Source organism: Scatophagus argus, chromosome 14, assembly GCF_020382885.2.
Source record: "Scatophagus argus isolate fScaArg1 chromosome 14, fScaArg1.pri, whole genome shotgun sequence".
In the NCBI taxonomy this organism is placed as follows: Eukaryota; Metazoa; Chordata; class Actinopteri; family Scatophagidae; genus Scatophagus; species Scatophagus argus.
In genome coordinates, this window is record NC_058506.1 from 8,412,399 (window position 1) to 8,431,983 (window position 19,585).

At 41.8% G+C, this 19,585-nt stretch overlaps 1 protein-coding gene across 1 annotated transcript; it reads left to right on the plus strand.

Moving 5' to 3' along the window:
* Nucleotides 1-1,938: 1,938 nt before the first annotated feature.
* brwd3 (bromodomain and WD repeat domain containing 3) lies at nucleotides 1,939-18,803 on the plus strand. Its single transcript, XM_046410870.1, has 41 exons — nucleotides 1,939-2,130; nucleotides 2,288-2,346; nucleotides 2,454-2,483; nucleotides 2,667-2,726; nucleotides 4,263-4,413; nucleotides 4,556-4,654; nucleotides 4,786-4,946; nucleotides 5,483-5,704; nucleotides 5,925-6,025; nucleotides 6,141-6,211; nucleotides 6,719-6,819; nucleotides 6,936-6,976; nucleotides 7,079-7,183; nucleotides 7,280-7,430; nucleotides 7,530-7,664; nucleotides 7,746-7,874; nucleotides 8,223-8,448; nucleotides 8,550-8,690; nucleotides 8,885-9,065; nucleotides 9,203-9,296; nucleotides 9,389-9,559; nucleotides 9,775-9,848; nucleotides 9,929-10,121; nucleotides 10,230-10,340; nucleotides 10,424-10,531; nucleotides 11,096-11,220; nucleotides 11,314-11,396; nucleotides 11,478-11,589; nucleotides 11,770-11,831; nucleotides 13,023-13,178; nucleotides 13,261-13,381; nucleotides 13,488-13,613; nucleotides 13,710-13,785; nucleotides 13,904-13,954; nucleotides 14,047-14,190; nucleotides 14,304-14,456; nucleotides 14,560-14,729; nucleotides 15,061-15,149; nucleotides 15,722-15,856; nucleotides 15,942-17,215; nucleotides 18,093-18,803. Exons 1-40 carry the CDS (start codon nucleotides 2,097-2,099, stop codon nucleotides 16,790-16,792), a joined length of 5,403 nt encoding a protein of 1,800 aa, XP_046266826.1. The 5' UTR covers nucleotides 1,939-2,096; the 3' UTR covers nucleotides 16,793-17,215; nucleotides 18,093-18,803.
* The last annotated feature ends 782 nt before the right edge of the window (nucleotides 18,804-19,585 follow it).

The following is a 19,585-nucleotide window of genomic DNA, read 5'->3' on the forward strand; positions in this document are numbered from 1 at the left end:
GCCCAAATTGTTCAAGATGAGATTTTTTTCTTCTTTTTTTCTCTCACAATAACCTATTCATGTGCAGAGTGAACACCAGGTGACATTGCATGAGCTAAAATAAGTCTTTTACCGGTAGCATGCCCCCCCGCAGGAGCCTGGATTACACTGTCCATTTCTGCATTGCTCAGATGCTTTGTGTTGTTGTATGATAAGGCCAACTCACATAACTGCAGACAAGCAGAGGGACACCATTTAAAATAGTTGTGAATCAGAAGCCCTTGCAAGAGGTGAAGTGAAGTGTCCCAATGGGGAGGCTCATACCAAAAGGTCTTGCACTCATTTCAGTTTGAATTATTAGTTATGTGTAACTATATATTGTGGAAATTCAATGTTGTGTATTTGAGTATAACTCCAATCAGCAGTCAGAACAAGAAAGGCAGCTCTAAAACTGAGATTTCTGTTGAGTCTTCTAGGACATCTGTGGCCATCAACCAACAAAACATCTGTGAGTTGAGAGGTCATCATTTAGTCAGGTAACTCACCTTTCTTTAAAGTGAAAGCAAGTTTAAGCTTCTGCAGAGACAGGATTGCCACAGTAGCTCAGATATAAAGTCATAAGTACTGAAAATCTATTCTGAAGTTAAACATTAAGATACTGAAAAGATAACGTTCGTGCTAGGATGTCAAATTCTTTGTGTTCAGTATCGCAGAATTTATTTTATTCAGATGTCAAGGAGGAGGAGTCAACACATGCACACACACACAGCCAGCCACTCATAAGAGTCAAAGTGAACATGTGCATACTGCTGTGTGAAACTCCAACTCACAAAACCAACATCAATCAATGCACAAAAAAGCATAAATCATAGAACATATAGGTGTGTTTTCAGCTTTCTGATTACCTTTACTGGCAATTGAGACTCAGACATGACTTCAAGATTTCCATAACTGGTTTAAACAAAAAAAAAAAGAATGCTTGGCAGGGAAATAAAACAGCAAAAGCAGTTTTATGTAGTTTTTTTTACTTGTTCTGTCAGGTTGGGATTTTCAAGGAAAGAGTGCATGCTTCAACTTCATTTCAATATCACAATATCAATGAGCCCCTAAGTGGACATATGTGAAGGTTTGTTTTTATAAATTATATACCATTAGTACAATGTGTGTGCCATTTAAATGCATCAGTGTCTCTAATTTGTGTGTGCATTTTTACATATGCAATTTCTACATTGACTGTGCAAAAAATAACGTTTGTAGATTGTGAAGCAAACATGACAATGTTTTCAGCAACTATATTTACAGCATATAAACAAACTTCTATAAATATCAAGCCAGTCAACAAATCCAACAGTAAAACTGTACAGTGTATTGTAAAATGTTAGATTCATTTGGCAGGGTCCAGTTAATAGAATATAGATGGCCCATGATGTTCAATTACCCATATATCATAATAATAAAGGCTCACTCTTTTAGATAAAACCGCAGATGATTTGGTTCCTGCTTTTAAGCTTGGAAATGTATGTTTTACCGTTTCACAACATAACCTGCAGCTTTTCTTTGTTAGCATTAAGGTCAAGGAGGCCTCTTCCGAGATTAAACCCAGATGCTATCCTTAGAGTGACAGTCTGTAAATACTGCCTTAGTATCAAACAGCAATGCGGTTTTGTGTAACAGAGAATGAGTGAATAAATGGATGAGATTTCCCAAACAATTTTAACTTTATATATGTACTGTGTATGTACGTATGTTTATGACAACATGTTATCAAAGTCTTGAATATGGGAGCTTATTTTACCTCTTGAATTTCCAGAAAGCAAAAGAAACCGAAAGGTAAATATTTATCTTACTGTTAAAACGAGCCCTAATACATCTGAAATGTTTACATGAGTATTTCAATATTTGTTATGTGTATACATTTTCGTTAAAGAAAATTAGCCGTCCGTTTCACTAGAGGGCGCTAACACAAAGCACCAGGTGGTCAGGGAACAACTTGAGAAAGGAGGAGGCCATTCACTAGCCTGTTTTAGCTACAGAGACCTAGCTACTGTTAGCTAGCCGGCGGCTAACGAGCAAGCTAAAACATCATTTTGTCTTAATGTCGCCTGTCTTATCAAGTGATGGCAAGAGAACAGTGTTCACAAATCGAAGCTGGTGAGTGCTCTCTGTCCCTCTCATTCGCGTCAAAACATCTACATTTACATAGTTAGCAGCGAGCTTGGTAACCGAGTACAACCTAAGCTAGCTAACATTAGCTCGGCTCAATAGTAAGATTAGTTGATACCAAGCTAATACACCTCTCTCTTTCCAGAACTGTATTACCTCATTGCCAGATTTCTGCAGTCAGGACCCTGTAAAAAAGCAGCACAGGTAATGCCCTACAATAAGCAAGATATTTACTCATACCGGTTATAAATCGTCTTAATAAGTAGCCGATGCTAACAGCTAATGTTAACGATAACTCTGTCTGTTGTTAGATTCTGGTTGAGGAGCTGGAGGAGTATGAGGTAGGTTCAGCTGGACCTTTCTGTGTTTTTCTCTTGTGTGGCTTCCGTAGTACTGCCTATCTGGTCGCATTTTGTGCAACTTTTCAGTAATTTTCGCCGGTGTTGGTTAAGTGAACGTGTTGGCGAGCCAGGACGAAACTGGCAATTTTGTACCATCTGTAACAGCTTGTCTTTTAACTTTAGTTGGTCCCAGAGCGATGGAGTTGGGACGGGAAGAAATACAAACGAACCTTCCAAGACTGGGTGAGTGCGAATTGTCATAATTAACTTTTTAATCAAATGAAGGGTGTAACTTCTTTTTTATTCGACAATCGCGTTTTAGCGGATGTCCAAATTTTTATTTCAGTTAACCATCCAGAACAAACCCGATGATAATGTCCTTATATTTATTAGAGCATATCTAAACATTTATATTGTTGAAGGCCTATTTTTTTCAGTAACTATATGCAGGCTTTGCTATTGTGTGGGCTAATAGGAGGAGAATAAAGAAAAGCGCAAGTAGTGATAGGCTGAACCGGGTTCAGGGAGCTGTCAGTTTTCTGTTGGAGCCAATGAAATCACAGTTCTGTTTGCGAGCGAACCGGAAGAATCGAAACAGGGTCTTTTGATTGGTTGTGTGCCTCTCTGCTCATCCTCTTTCTTTTTCTCACGCTCTGTGTATCTCGATTGTTTTTCAACTTGCTGCACAACAAAACTACACATTTTTAGGACCGGTATTAAAGCGAAGATAAAAAGAAACAAAAATGTCGTTTAGTCATTTGTGAGGAAGAATAACTTTATGCTTTTGTGCTACTATACAGTTTTATCACAGTGTTTATTTTGAATATAAAAATTCCGACTAACATTATGATCAACTTTAATTCCAGAAAGTTTAAATAGAGTTGAACTGTAGTGTCTAGTTTAAATTGCTTCTTTAAGAAAGATGTGTCCCACTCTCATTATCTTGACTGAATTTAGAGACAGTGTAATGGTGAATGCAGTGTAGATGCAAGCTGCAGTTTTGATTTTAACACTAAGAGAGCCTACATATGGATGTGATGCAACCAGTGACTTGTTTTATGTGAAAATATTTTTGCAGTTAAATGACGTTTTGCTCTCACAGACACAGCTTTTGTTTTGTTTTTTTAAAAAAAGGGAAATTAATGTGAATTTAAACAGAGGTAGAGGGATAAGTTGGTTTGGCCAACATGTGAAACAATATTAACTTATTATCGATATGTTGGTATATGTGTGTGTGTGTACATACAGTACATTACTAGCTCTTCAAGTTTAAAATCAGTACACCCATGGTGACAGTTCTAAAAAATATGAATAAAATTTTAAGGGACCATTATGAAAAGTGTTTGTCTTTGGATAACAAAATAACCATCGACTGATGTCACAGTCAGATTTTTGAAACCAATCTAGTACAGGTCAGTTTAAATGATTTTCATGTTAAGATGTTTAATCTGTTTATGTTTTTGTGTTTGTTACAAATGTCTGCCCTGACAGTAACTACTTTTGTTGGATGATATGTTGTTCCTAAAATAATGGCGATAAACAACATTACTGTGATTTTAAGACCATTTTATTCCAGTGGTATAATGATCGTATGATTCTATAATATTGAAAATACATCCATTCAAAGATCAATGAGCATGAGAATTGGAATGTGAAACAAATCTATCCTAAATAAATAAATTGAAACGCTGAGGTATGTATGATTATTGTGATTAATTGTGACATGCTGTTTGTCTGTTTGTTGTATCACTTTGTAATAGCTGTCTGTGTCTCCTGCAGATGATTTTGAACCAGCACATTCCTGCAGATTATCTGCTCCGTGTCTGCCAGCGGATAGGCCCTCTCATAGAGAAGGAGATCCCACCTAGTGTTCCTGGAGTGCAAACACTTTTGGGGCTGGGAAGGCAATCCTTACTGCGCACCAGCAAAAGTGAGCATTTTCCTCACATCCATCATAGTTCCTTTTCTGTATTAAATGTCTTTGTGTGGCTTGTTGTGAGAAGATCTGTTTCCAAATCAATAATTGTGAATTTTTCATAGCGTATTTATTAATTCACTACATGTGTAATTAGGTTGTAGCCACAAAGTGTGCAGCGGCTCCACTGTTGCTGCACTCCACCGAGGACGTCCACCAGAACCTCCAGTCAACGATGGAGGTCCTCCCAATGTTGGTGTGTGCAGCATTTTATTTTGATATGTACCCTTTATAAGGATCCAGAGCCCCTTGACAAATTAGGTTAAGTCTGCTTTATCAGTCGGTTGCTTCCACTAATCATTGTCATGTGTTTGTGTTTATATTAAGTGTCCATCGTGGGTGCTCGCCAGGCCACGGGCACAGCTCGTTTTGGCCAGGCCCTGCCGTCTTCCTCCTACCAACACATGAAGATACACAAACGTATCCTTGGCCACCTCTCTTCAGTCTACTGTGTAGCCTTTGATCGCACAGGTCGTCGGATATTTACGGTGAGTGATGATTTCTTTGCCCCAAATGCTGCAAAAGATGTGAACTGAGCTTCGCTCTTTTGGCTCGGCTGAAGTGCATGCGACAGTCCCACATTTTCTAGTCATGTTAGTTTTACTGATTAACATACAGAAACTTGTTAATAAAAGCAACACATCTAGGCACTGTTGCCGTGTCACTCAGGATCTTATCAGTGTAGCTGCAATTTAAAACAGGCTCAGCTAAACCAAAACTTGCTGGGGTTTATAGCTGCATGCTAAGTTGGGTCTGATTACTCTGTCAAAATAAGTGCACGTTCAGCCGAGTCCCACCTAAACTGGATGCAACTTACCTGATAAGGTCCACCGCATAAAGATGACGAAGCTAAGTCATTCTTCCACTCAGAGTAGCCGTTAATGTGCCTTGCAAAACCACATGACACAAATGATATTCACAAAAACTCACAAGCCTGTTTGTTAACAGTTCCATGGAGATAAATCAAAGACGGGTCCCACTCAAACCTCCTGATTTACTTGTTGACAATGTCATATGTTGTTAGGGTTCTGATGACTGCCTGGTGAAAATCTGGGCCACAGATGATGGCCGTCTCCTGGCAACACTCCGTGGCCACTCAGCAGAGATCTGTGACATGGCCGTCAACCACGAGAATACTCTCCTTGCCTCAGCGAGCTGTGACAAAACCATCAGAGTGTGGTGCCTGCGCACCTGTGCACCCATCACTGTTCTGCAGGCCCATGGTGCCTCCATCACATCTATACAGGTGAGACTAATGCATTTTACTCAAAAAAATTTGGGAAAGGTAAGCTTTGTTTCAGGATTTCTCAGAACAACTGTGGCCAGTGACATGTTTATATTTATTTTAACTTTATCACTGAGATTTCCTGCACCATGCCAACTCTCACAATGCTTATTGTTTGCTTCTGTAGCATTTTGGTAAATGTTGCCTGTGACTAACCGGCCCTGACTTTCTGTCCCCTTAGTTTTGTCCTGCTGTCAAAGGGACAACACGGTACCTGGGCTCCACCGGTGCAGATGGCATGGTGTGTTTCTGGAAGTGGCACTCGATCAGCATGAAATTCAAGTAAGTGTTTGGAGCATCTGTTATAGATTGGGGTTTTTTTTAGGCCTCCACTTTTCTCACTTTGCTAAAGTTGCTGTTTTTAATGGAAGTAACAAGGGCTGTTATTTTTCCTCAGTGATCAACCAGTCAAGTTTGTTGAGCGGTCGCGTCCAGGAGTGCAGGTGTCCACTTCCTCCTTCAGTAGTGGTAAGTATGCGTTCCAGCTTTCTTTCCCAAAGCCGCTGTGAGCAATAAAGCAAATCCAGACAACGTGCAACGTCACATTTGGTTTATGGTTTTTGTTGTTTTTTTCCCTACTCCATTTGCTAAAAGTAAACTCATCGTTTGTTAAAGCACAGAAAGTGATGAAGTAGTATCAGCAGTAGCTTTTACATTAACATCATCTTACCTCAGCAAATGAACAGTAGCTGTTAGCTTGACAGTACCATTTGAAAGACACAGTAACTGCAGACAAAGAGTTCTACGTTAAGCTGTAGGTATCATGGCTGCTCGCTTGAGTGAATCCATTAGGAACATTTTCAAAAATTCTAAATTCTCTGTTTGCAAAACAGGAACTGTTTTTATACTTTGCTTTATTTTTTTACTGAGTGGCTATAACATATGAAGAGTGACAGAGAATATAGATGTACAGATATTGTTGTAGACAGAATGTGTTTTTCTTCTTGCATTTTCTTCTGTGTTCACTGTTAATAGGTGGTATGTTCATGGCTACTGGTGGCACTGATCATATGATCAGGGTCTACTACCTCGGTGCTGAAACTCCCATGAAGGTCTCTGAGATGGATGCTCACACGGTAAGAAATAAAACAACTGTAGCTGCATCTTTTTTGTTCCCCTCTATTTATTCTTTAAACCTCATTTAAACCATATCACTGTAACTTGTTAACATGTCTGCTTTTTCTGTTTTTAGGATAAAGTTGTAGTGGTCCAGTTTAGCAATAACAGTGACAGGTGAGTGTATTTGCGATTTTGAGATTTACAAAGACTCCTAACGGTTGTATTGAGTGGTTTCCAGCCCTCTGATGGTGTGTGTTTGTGTGTTGTGGTGTCCAGCCTACGGTTTGTAAGTGGCAGTCGTGACGGCACAGCCAGGATCTGGCATTACCAGCAACAAGAGTGGAAGAGCATCACTTTAGACATGGCTGCCAGGCTGCCTGGGTAAGAGAGTAAACTATGTGACAGAGTTTTATGATGCTTTTTCTGTCTCTGTAAAATGCTTTAGTGTTTCATGTCTAATGGGATATTTCCCTCTAGGAGTACTGTTGCCAATGGGGATGATAAAACCAAGCTGGTGGTGACCATGGTGGCCTGGGACCGTGCAGATAGCACCATCATCACAGCAGTGTCAAACTACCTGCTCAAAGTGTGGAGCACAACAACTGGACAGCTGCTGCATGTTTTATCTGTGAGTGGCCGAAGTTTCTACCATGCAGCTGCTTTTTCTGTCATAAAAAACATATAAAGCATACTGACCAGCTGAATGTTTGTGCTCTCTCTCTTCAAGGGTCATGATGACGAGGTGTTCGTGCTGGAGGCTCACCCATTTGACTCGCGAATCATGCTGTCTGCTGGCCATGATGGCAACATTTACATGTGGGACTTGACCAAAGGAGTCAAGATCCGCAACTTCTTCAACATGGTAACTGATCGCCATCGAGAATCAATTTGTTTTGTTTGTTTTAAACTAACATAAAGTTGATGTATAAATATTTCTTTCCAGATTGAAGGGCAAGGCCATGGTGCTATTTTTGACTGCAAGTTCTCAGCTGATGGGCAGCACTTTGCCTGCACTGACTCACACGGCCATTTGCTCATCTTTGGCTTCGGCTGCAGCAGACCATACGAGAAGGTAGCAGCACATAACACGGCATAACGCAGCAAATAACTATTGGTTAGGACATATTTAGCCTGAATTCCTTAACTCCTTCACTGTGACAGCCATTTTTTAAGAGAACAGCATTCAGAGTCAGTACAATTAGAAAAAAATGTTGTTTAATCATAAGACCTGAATTTAAGGCACGTGTTGCCAAGGATCCTTCTGATATCCTGTAGAGAAGACTGTTAATAACCATAAAGACGCTCTCTATGGTAACTGGTTCTGTATCCTCATCTGTCTTGTGCAGGGGAGCAGGCAGACAGTAAATTCTAACTCATTTGATCTCATTCTCAACACGAATGTGATCTGTATTCCCTCCAGATTCCTGACCAAATGTTCTTCCACACGGACTACCGACCTCTTATCCGTGACTCTAATAACTACGTACTGGACGAGCAGACGCAGCAAGCCCCACACCTAATGCCTCCACCTTTCCTGGTGGATGTCGATGGGAATCCTCACCCTTCTCACTACCAGCGCCTGGTGCCAGGAAGAGAGAATTGCAAGGAGGAGCAGCTAGTACCCCAGCTAGGATACATGGCTAACAGTAAAATCCATTCTGTCATTACTCACAGCATTCAGAAAGCTTGCACAGATTGAAATATGATTGACAGAGTTTGACTCAAGATCTGCCTTTTTGTTGCTTAGGTGACGGAGAGTTGGTTGAGCAGGTAGTTGGCCAGCAAACAGCTGAAAACAGAGAAAGCTTACTGGACAATCTCATCAGACAGCTGCAGAATGAGCAGGATGAGCGTCAGAATGCAGAAGAGCAGGCTGAAGAGGCAGAGGGTATGTGTTACTTTATGTTATGTCAACACATCATTTTTTACTGATTGTTTTTTGGCTTATCTAGTCTGTCCAGCCTTAGATTATGCCTATAAAATTCTGATATTTACTGTAAAACAGTGGACATGAATATTATGTGGATTTTTAAAAGCTGCTTGTTGTTAAAAATAACAAAACAATTTTTTTCTTTTTTTTAGCTGTTGATGCAGCAGAAGCGGTGGTCTCCTCTCCTGCTGCTGGACCACGCAGAAGTGGGCAGGTGGATGGTGTGTGGCAGATGCAGCATAATGCCCTGCGAAGTCAAGTGGCCACCGAGAGAGACCTGCTGGCCTGGAGCCGCAGAGTGGTGGTCAATGAAGTGCCACATGGGATATTCAGGTGAGGTGGATGGGGGGAATTTCATTACATGTACGGAAGTGTGCAGCTTGGATCAATTAATCTTGTTTTTTGTTTGTCTCATTTTTTTTATTTACTCTGTCCAGTTTCATAATGAAAATTATTATTTTTTTAATTAGAGTTTTGGAGGAGTGCAGACAAGCCAAAGGCGACATGGAATGTTCTCTATACAACGCAGAGAGGAGGAAGAAACCAGTCATCTGCACACCCAAGGTACGCGATCCTTCACAGTTGTCTTCACATGTCAAAAATGCTGTCTTGGCTCCCGCTCTCCTCATTTTCCACCCTGCTTCTGCACTTTGTAGAGCGATCAGCTGGCTTCACGCCTGCGCTCCCTGCGGCCTACCAAGAAAAAGCAGCAGCACCACACCTATCAGACCCGCTCGGCTCAAGTCCGCCGTCCTGGGACCAGGAGTCGAAATTCCAGCAACCGCCGCAACTCTGACAGCCAGATAGACTCGGACAGTGATGGAGAGGTGTGCTCCGCCTTCAACTCTCCATGTCCAAACATTATCCGCTGAGTTTTGTTTTGCACGCGTAGTGTGTGGAACGTTTTTAAGATCCTGCAGTTCTGATACGTTTGATATTTTTTTCGTTCATTTTCGTCTGTGAATTTTGAAGAGCTTTTAAAAATGAAATTTGGGAAACATTTATTAATTGATTAAGGTGTTTTCTGTCTGTCTGTTTACAGGCAGCTGAACAGGTGGAGCAGAGTGAGGCCTCCTCTGATGGGGAAGCTCAGTGGCAGAGTGAAAGCAGCTCCAGGTACATTTCTTCCATTGAGCAGCGTTTTTCAAGATTTAGTCATAATCATCCACGTAACAAAACCCCTCTTTCATCGTCAGTGACTCGTCCAGTGAATATTCAGATTGGACAGCCGATGCAGGGATCAACCTCCAGCCACCGAAGCGATCAACCAGGAGGCCCGCACAGCCTCAGGCCTACAGCAGCTCTGAGGAGGAAGAAGGTGATGACAAGGTGAAGGAGGCCAAAAAGAAGGAAAATGAGAAGAGGAAGAAGCCCAAAGAGACCAAACAGGTGAGCTAACGGGACCTGCAGCTCCTCTACTCTCAGTAATAACACACCTATGCTTTCCAAGTAGTGCTGTGTTCACTGTAGCCCAACCAACAAATTGTATATACTCAGAAACCCACATCCTCTCTGGCTGGACTTGATGCGGAGGAGTGGATGCCACCATCATGGATAATGGAGACCATTCCACGCCGCTCTCCTTTTGTTCCACAAATGGGAGATGAGGTAAGTGGTGTTACACTCAGAAAACAGAAAAATACATTAAATGACATATACTTTTTGATCATGCTTCTCCTGTCCTCCTCCAGCTCATCTACTTCAAACAGGGCCATCAGGCCTACGTCCGGGCCGTCCGCAGGGCCAAGGCCTACAGCATCAATCCTCAGAAGCAACCCTGGAACAGACTCGACCTCAGGGTGAGGCACAGTGTTGTGTACAGACCCTTACATGCTTTGTTAGGCAAGCTATTTCAAAGAATCTGAAAACTGGGGTCGGTTTTTGTCTGTCTAAACGTGGTAATCTGATGGTGATGCCCACTTGTAGCTCTAAGCCTTCTGCAAATTCTTTCTCCCACAATTTTACTCTATTTTATGAACAAATATCTGCAAGACCTGTGACATTTCCACCAGCTTCAGTAGTAGTTTAGTGCTAATTAGCAAATGGTTTCATGTTAACACAGTAAACTAAGATATGTAAACATGAAATTTGCTGAACATCAACATACTTTGGGTTGTGAGCATGCTGGTGTTAACAGTTAGCTCATAGCGCCACTGCACAGTACACTCCAGGAGCCACTAGCATAGCTGTGGACTCAAGTGACTTAACACTGCAGTGTACCTTTCAGGATTTTCTGTATTCAGAATGCAGATATTATATTGTTTTAAACACAAGATATCAAAAAAAAATATTGTGCTATGGAGTTTTTTTCACAAGCTTAATCCCAAGTTTTACCTCATGCTGATTTTCCTCTTCCCCCTCAGGACCAAGAATCTGTGAAGGTGGTTGGAATCAAATATGAAGTGGGACCTCCCACCCTCTGCTGCCTAAAACTGGCTTTCTTGGATCCAGTCTCAGGGAAGATGACCAATGACTCTTTCTCCTTAAAGTGAGCATTTATATACAGTACATACAGTACAAGATAACTAATGTACATGAAAGCATGTGAATTTCACTGCTTTTTCGTTCCCACACTTCAAAGGTACCATGACATGCCTGATGTCATAGATTTTCTGGTGCTGCAGCAGTTTTACAACGAGGCTAAAAAGCACAACTGGCAGCCAGGTTAGTTTGTGTTTTGTTGACCTCTCATGTTCATTGTTGTGCGCTGTCCTTCACTTAGGTTTGATCCTTTTCTTCCTCCAGGTATGAGGTTTCGCAGCATCATTGATGACGCCTGGTGGTTTGGCTCTGTGGAAGACCAGGAGCCTCTGCAGCTCGAGTACCCAGACAGCCTGTTTCAGTGCTATGCAGTAAAGTATGTCTGTGCCTTTGCTGTGTCTGTGGTTACTGGAGGAGTACTTTACTCCAAAATAATTTATCAGTGTTATTTGTTAATGTCATGTTCTCCTTAGCCAAATTCCCCACTGTCATTTATCATTTCAGTTAATGAAATAATCCATAATAACTAACTGTTATTTTTTTCCTGTTTCATCAGGTGGGATAACGGTGAGCAGGAGAAAATGAGTCCTTGGGACATGGAGCCTATTCCTGAGGAAGGTCAGTGTTATTGATGTGAGAATTCTACCTGGTTATAAACCTGTGCAAAATTATTTTTAAAGTTAAATTGTCGACAAAATGTGCAAAATTCTCAAAAGGTAAACAGAACAGAGTGCCATAAAAACTGCAGGTAAAAATACATAATGTATAACACATCCTTTCCAGAATCAGAATTCCTTTATTTATCCCCGAAGGAAAATTCTTTAAAGGTCAGGTTAATATCAAGCTGGTTACTCAGACATTACTTGAATTTATTTTAAAGTAAAATTTTTCTCTCCATTTTAAAGCTTCATCTTTCAGCTTTTGTAAACCAGGGCTGTATACCAAAACAAAGTAAATAAATAAAATCTTTCCTATTCACGTCATTCCTTATTTGAAATCAGGAGGTAAAGGAGGGAATATGTTCAGACAGTGTGCTGAGAGTGAGTGGAAATTCTCTAAAAAAAATTTTCAAAAAAATTCTCCAAAAACACCACACGATAGTTCAGTAGTTTTTGATAAATATTATATGAAAATTTGGATTGATATATTAAAAAAATTATATTATATTATCTGTTCAGGAATGTTTGGTAAATGTAATATAAAGCATTTATCAACATCTGGTAATTTTCTTGACTTTACACATTGCTAAAGCCAGAATCAGTCTTTACCCTCCACAAAGATGGTCCTTTGTTTTCCAGTCAAAGGGGCAGATTATTTTAGCATTTAGAGACTTCAGCAATAATTAAATGAATGCTGGCTATTCGATATTCTTCAACAGTTTTAAACCTCATGTATCACAAATGATTTATGACAAAGGATTTGAAACCACTTGCTGCTCCTTTTCAAGTGGAGCTGCTTCCTTTGTGACAATTATACAACCAGGTGCTTCATTTATAATTTAATATGTAACCAGCTGTCAGTTAGTTTTCACATTGCTGTCATTTTCATCTCGCAGTACAAATTTATTCTCTCTTTTTATTTCATTGGCAGGATGCTGAAAATGAAGAACCATTTTGTCACTTAATCAGTCTAAGAGATGTTTTTTTTTTGTACATTTGTTTTTTGAAATTGAGTCAAGTTTAAACTCTCAAGTATTTTATCAGGATTATGTGACTGATAATAATTACTGGTAATTCTTTTTTTTTTTCCTATATCTTGAACAACTAACAATATGGCTTAATTTTCCAATACTTTCTGTGGCTCCATCAGCTGCGTTGCCAGAGCAAGTTGGTGATGGCGTGGAGGTGGCAGAGGAGGAGCTAAAGGCTCTTCTTTACAGGCCTCAGGAAGGAGAATGGGGGGCTCACACACGAGATGAGGAGTGTGAGAGAGTCATCCACGGCATCGATCAGCTTCTTACACTGGGTAAGCCATCTCAGGGTTGACAGGCTTTGTCTCTCGCTGGAAAAGGTCTGACGTCATTCGTGTCTGCCATGTTTGATCACAGAAGTAGCCAAGGCATTCGCATCACCAGTGAATCTGCGGGACTACCCTCTGTACTGCACTGTGGTGGCTTACCCCACTGACCTCAGCACCATCCGCAAACGACTGGAGAACCGATTCTACAGGTGGAGCGGCATGCACAACCTCAGTCGTACATTTCATATCTTCACCCTGATGAGATAATGTTGACATTTGAACTTCATGTGTGAGTGTTGCTTGTCTTTGCTGTAGGCGGATCTCTGCGTTAATGTGGGAGGTACGCTACATTGAACACAACGCCCGCACTTTCAATGAACCCCAGAGCCCCATTGTAGCAACCGCCAAGGTGGTGACTGATGTTCTCCTGCACTACATCGGGTAAGACTCCACACACTTTGCGTTAGAGCAGCCCCGCCATAGCGAACACTCATACATGTGTGTGTTTGTGATTCTTTGGACCTCTGTCTCCTTCAGGGACCAGAGCTGCACAGACATCTTGGATCTGTATCACAAACTGAAGTCTGAGGTCAGCAGTGGAGGAGAAGCAAAGGTGAGAGAGTTAGCTTGTGTCAGGAGCAGAACTGTTTCTTCACAATGTGCTGCTCCTGTCTTTTCTTTAGAATATTGTTTACGGTGTGTCATCTGCCTTTGTATCTGTTCCCCTGCAGGCTGATTTGGATGTGGACTCTGACACTCCAGGAACATCTACAGGACATCGGGTAAGAGGGACCATCTTAGACTGTTGCAAGTTGAAAAACAGATCATCTCTAGTAGCTCCAGTCTCTGTTCATTTCAATTTTCTCTCTGTCAGGGGTCCAACCCGAATTCAAAGAAGCGTGGTGTGGTTCTGGATGTGAAAGCATGGCGAGGTCAATGCAGAGAACTGCTGCGTCAAATGATTGCCTCGCCAGATTCAGAACCATTTAGACAGCCTGTGGATCTCTTTGAGTATCCGGTAAAACCAAACGGAACCACCGTCACTCGAACTGACATTGAATTAAGATTAGAAATGCATGTGCCGCAAAAGAAGGGCACGAACATTTATTTTCTCTACTTTGCTTTGTCCAGGACTACCGAGACATCATTGACACTCCCATGGACCTGAGTACGGTATCAGAGACGCTGTTTGAAAGGAATTATGAGAATCCAATGGAGTTTGCCAAAGACATTCGCCTCATTTTCAGCAACTCCAAAGCATACACACCTAACAAGAAATCCCAGGTGAGGAAGAGTCCCTGAGATTAAAAATAACCCCACTAACTATAGGTCAGTAGTCTGACAAAGTCTGGTAAGTTTCATTACAACTTTCTTGTTTTATGGCTAGATCTACTCCATGACCCTCAGCCTGTCAGCCTTCTTTGAAAAAAACATCATCTCCATCATCTCCGACTACAAGTCTGCCATTCAGAATGAACGGCGGGCTCGGCAGAGACTCAGTTACAGGGACAGATTGCACAACGGAGGCAGCTCCCCGCCTGTTAGTCCGTCCCACAGGTACCGAGCCTCGTTCGCAAACTGGTCACTCGACATTCCACATTATCATCTATCATCTATATCATGATCTTTTTCATTTCAGTATACGTGGGGTGTCTGCAGCTCCTGGAAATGCTGCATTAAAGTATCCAGGCCCGTTTTACATTTAAGCTTTAGAAATGCTGAAAATATGGTTTCCCTTGTCTTCTCTTTGATGCGCTTTCTGCTCAGAAAAAAAACTAGTTCTGGTGTTTCAGAGCTTAAATTTAAGCCAAACTGCAGACACCCTGCTGTTATTGAAGGTATAACAACTCTGAAATGTTGTGTCCCTTCTCTGTTTCCACATGTCCAGCCCTAAAGGGAAGCACAAGTCAGGGAAGGTGTCAAAGCCAAAAAAGTCCCACACCTCAACCAAGAATCGTTCTCAGAGACCATATCAGGGTATGACTGTACTGTTGTGGCTTAATGTGCTTTTTAGGTTCCTGTGTTGTGGCGGGTTCTTGCTGCATGTTGTCCTGTGGGCTGACTTAAATGGATGAGACGGCTGCAAGTTTCCCTGAGACCACTTTTACATGGGCATGGACAGATAGTTCGGAGGGTTTGCTACCATGATGTCCATGTCCATTTATTTTCTACTTGTTTGCACACATGCTGATAGCGGAAGAAAGTTAATTTTCATTTATAGATCCTGTTCTGAAACACATTTAAATCCAATGTGTTGAAGGCACCCTTGCTGAGTCTTAAGCAGTAGCGGTTTGATCCCGACCCAGAGCCATTTGCTGCACGTCACACCCCTCTTTCCCTCTCTCCATTTTTCTGTCAAATGTTCTGCTGTCCTGTCCTGTAAGCACACAAAAAAGCATTTGAATAATTTTTAAAATGTGGTTGTGTGTATTCAGCAAACCACTAATTATGGAATTACTGAAGGCCAAATTTAGTGAGGTATAGTCCTGATGTACAGTGAAAACATGATACAGTCCTGATTAGTAACTGGTCGTGTGTTGTTGATTTAGCTCAGCAAAGCAGCAGTGTAGCAGATGAAGAGGACCTCCAGCCTTCTTCCCCAAGTTCAGGGACAAGCAGCGAAAGCAGAAGTGAAGGGCCGCATTGGGTGACTCGTAGCCAAGCGGCTCCAGTGAAGAAGTCAGGTATCACGAGCAACACGTTTCACTTAAATTTGACTTTACAGTTACGGTACAGAAATGAACCATTGTTCTCTTGTGTTGCATTCAGGGCACCAGCGTAACTTGAATTTAAGTAACGGCTCCAGAAAGCAGCGCAGTCAAGAAGCGCTGCAGTCCGATGACGATGATGATGATGAAGAGGAGGAGGAGGAGTCCGGATCCAACAGCTCCTCGTCAGAGTCCTCTTCCTCCTCATCGTCCTCCTCTTCCTCATCGTCGTCGGACAGCGAGAACAGCTCTGATTCTGAGATGGACAAGTATGTTGAAGGGGGAGACCACGACTACAGCAAAGCCCCCTGCCTGTCAGTACGCCTCTCGGCTAAGGGTAAGGTGGCAGCCTCAGGGAAACGGAGACACAAAGGTGGAGAGGACGCCGCACAGAGACCGAAAAGAGCACGAGTGCAACTGCCAGTAGAGGAGGAGGAGGAGGAGGAGGAGGAGGAGGAGGAAGGGGAAGATGAGGAGGATGAGGATGAAGAAGAAGAGGAGGAGGAGGAGGAGGAGGAGGAGGAGGAAGAGGAGCAGCAGCAGCAGCAGAAACCGGTGGATGTAAAACATAAAGAGGAGGAGGAGGAGGAGGAGGAGGAGGAGGAGGAAGAGGAAGAGGAGGAGCCTGAGGAGGAGGAGGAACCTGAAGAGGAGGAGGATGAGGACAACTCTAACACGCAGAGAGGGGCCGCGGCGGCTGCGGTTACCAATCCGAAAGGCAGCCAGTGCAAGTCTCGGCGGGTCAACACACGCAACCAGGGTCGCAGGACAGTTCTGTACAGGGACGACTCGGAGGATGATGGCCACGGGTCGAAGGAAGACCCCCTCAACTTGGGTATGTCCCGCTCAGGACGGGTACGCCGCATGACTGAGAAAGCCCGTGTCAGCCACCTCATGGGCTGGAGTCACTGACACTTCACGCCTTCTGTAACCTCAATATAAAACTGTTTAAACATGAGTAAAACTTCAGGGATTTTTTTTCTTTCCTTTTTGTACAAGTGTGTATATATAATATAAATATATATATATATATATATATATATATATATGACTGCTTACAACTCTCAAACTGATAGCTGGTCCTCATCATGTGTTGCCAAGGAGTTTCCTTCCCTGGTCGTCCGAGCTGCTGTTGAACACACCTAACTCACCTCGGCCTTACCGCTCGCTGGAGGAGCCTTAAAGACACAGCACTGCTCTTCTTTTCCTCCTCGTCCTGTGTGTTTCACGTCCAGTACTAAACACTATACCCCTCCTTCTTACTCCTCTCATCCCTCCCACAACTTCTCTTACTCCTGGTCACCAAAGAAGGATGCGGAGATGCCAAAAAAAATGGTGCTTATATTTAATTTCTCTGTTTTGTTGATTTTTTTTTTTTTCCTCTCAATGAGTAATTTAACAAATCTTCTCATGTGGATGGTCGCCAGATCAGCCACGACCGTCGTGAAACGTGTGCAGTATCAGCTAGGGTTGCTGATGTCAACTTTTTTGGTACTCTGTCTTTCCTCACAACCACAAGCCTTAGTTTTTCAGAGCTCACATCAGTCAGATTTTGCATAGGGCTGGAGTCGATGTTGAGTGTAGTCTTGGCACTAGCAATACTGAGGAATCAGAGCGACTTCAGTCAGTAGAATACAGTATCATAGTAATATCCCAGTTCCTACAGCCCTTGTCGGACAACTTGATGTCCGTGGCCTGTGAATGTTAAATGTTTTCCCTGCTTTCCCCTTTGGTGGTATGAGCTGTTTTTCAGCTCTCCGATTCTGGTATTTGGTTAAAATTGGGTGCTTTTTTTAAGGGTAAAATCAGTTTTTTCTTTCTTTGGGTAAGAAAGCCACTGTGTCCTGTTTGTGTTTGTACTGCTGTCCTCCCTGATGGATCATACCTGCTTCCAGTCATGGTTGCTTCAGTCACACCTTCTCCACCCAGCATGTGCAAAAGCAAAGGGGTCCCTGATCTACTCTCTTCATCAGAAATATTTATTTTTCCATTATATTATACTTGGGTTACTTTAGCTCTTTTGTATGTTAATAGCGATGAGGAAAAAGAAACATTTGCACATTTATCTACTCCACATGGCAGCTGAGTAATAAAGATATTAGAGAAGGAGAAATAAGATGAAACTCTTTTGTGTTAGAATGTTTAAACTGTGCCAGCACACAAATATTCAGTCTTTTTTTGTTTTTTTTTTCTCAATCTGTGTATGGTGAAGCTGAAGATCTGATTGGCAAAGACAGCAACCATGGATCATCCCACTGTTAGTATGTTGCCCCTCCCCTCCTTTCTAATAATCTATGGACTGATTTTTGAGTAGATAACTGCACACACAACTGTATTTTCCATAATGTATTACAATCAGAATCCCTCTAATTTTATAATTGATGTCCATGTCTTTGAAATCTCTTTCTAGTGGAATTATGTCAAAATGCACCAGTAATGTTTACTTTGAAGCTTGTGCAGTTGTTGGCCGGTAAATCATTTGAGTCAGTCAAGGAAAGCTGACCCAAATTCTCATTTCGACACTGGGTGCTCTAATCCAAACCCACGTCCTCATCACTGGTTGTGGTCATGGACGTAAGAGAGTGGCCATCTCTTCTCTCTGTTTATTTTATGGGCAGAAGACTACGGTGACAAGTTCTCAAAACCTGATAAAACACATAAATCAGCATCTGGGGTGCTCTGAGCGGCAGCATTAACTGGTGTTTAGAAGTTATTCTGGTTGAGTGTAAGAAGACTAAGATTCATATTTTGGAATCTTATTTTCATATAGTAGATGGCTCTTAGTCTTGCCTCAAAGCATCAGATTAGTTGATGGCAAATACAACATTCTGCTGTAGGTGGAATATGTGACTGTCTTTTATACACAATGTTTTGATTGTATGTGTTTTCTTTTTTTAATAAAACAAAATTGGATTTTTAAAAATGAATTTGTTGATTATGGTCTTGTTCTATGATGAATATATGATTTCTTCTGGTGTTGAGCCAGAGCAAACGTCAAGAGCTGTTCACTGACACAGACTGAAGACTGACACTGAAGGTAAAGATTCAGGAGTTTGGGAATACTGGGACTGTCTTATCAAATGTAGTAGACGGTCATAAACCTAACTGCATTATTTGCATCTGCCCAACTGCAGTAATGAACTGAAAGCTGGAGTGAGTCAGAGGAGGAACAAACAAGGGTGAGCTGTGACGCACTGTGCTCTGCCACACCTAAAAACTGCAGAGATGCTGGAGGATCATGGGAAATAAAAAAGAGATCAGTGCGTAAAGATGTAGAGGTCACTTTACAGGATGCAAAAAGGGCAAAGCATACGTATATACTGGTGCTGAGAACAAACGAGGAAGGTGGTCGGTGTATAAATAAGCTGGTTATAAATGTGCGTTAATTGATAACTGAAAATTAGATGTACTTCATTTGAAATCTCCAGTGCTGAGATTTTAAAAACCATGTTTAATATTTAATAGGCTCAGCTTTCACGATAGCGTGAAAAGCCTTGTGCAGATGTTCAGTTTCTGGTTAGGGGCAGGAAGTGCGGTCAGGTTAGTCCAAACAATTAGCCCAATCTTGCGCGAGGATAAAAAATAGCATCAAGTTCATCATTACATTGTATGTATACACACATACACTCAGCAATAGACCAGTGATGTTGGTGTTTTACATCAGATAAGCAGAACACACATGGTGTGTATAATCTACGCAAAGCA

Bases quoted from the DNA above. Each gene is read 5' to 3' on its own strand.
- brwd3 (XM_046410870.1), top strand. From the start codon at position 2,097: ATGGCAAGAGAACAGTGTTCACAAATCGAAGCTG. The intron at 9,560-9,774 runs GTGTGCTCCGCC...GTCTGTTTACAG, and splicing joins ACTCGGACAGTGATGGAGAG to GCAGCTGAACAGGTGGAGCA. The intron at 14,730-15,060 runs GTACCGAGCCTC...CCACATGTCCAG, and splicing joins CCTGTTAGTCCGTCCCACAG to CCCTAAAGGGAAGCACAAGT.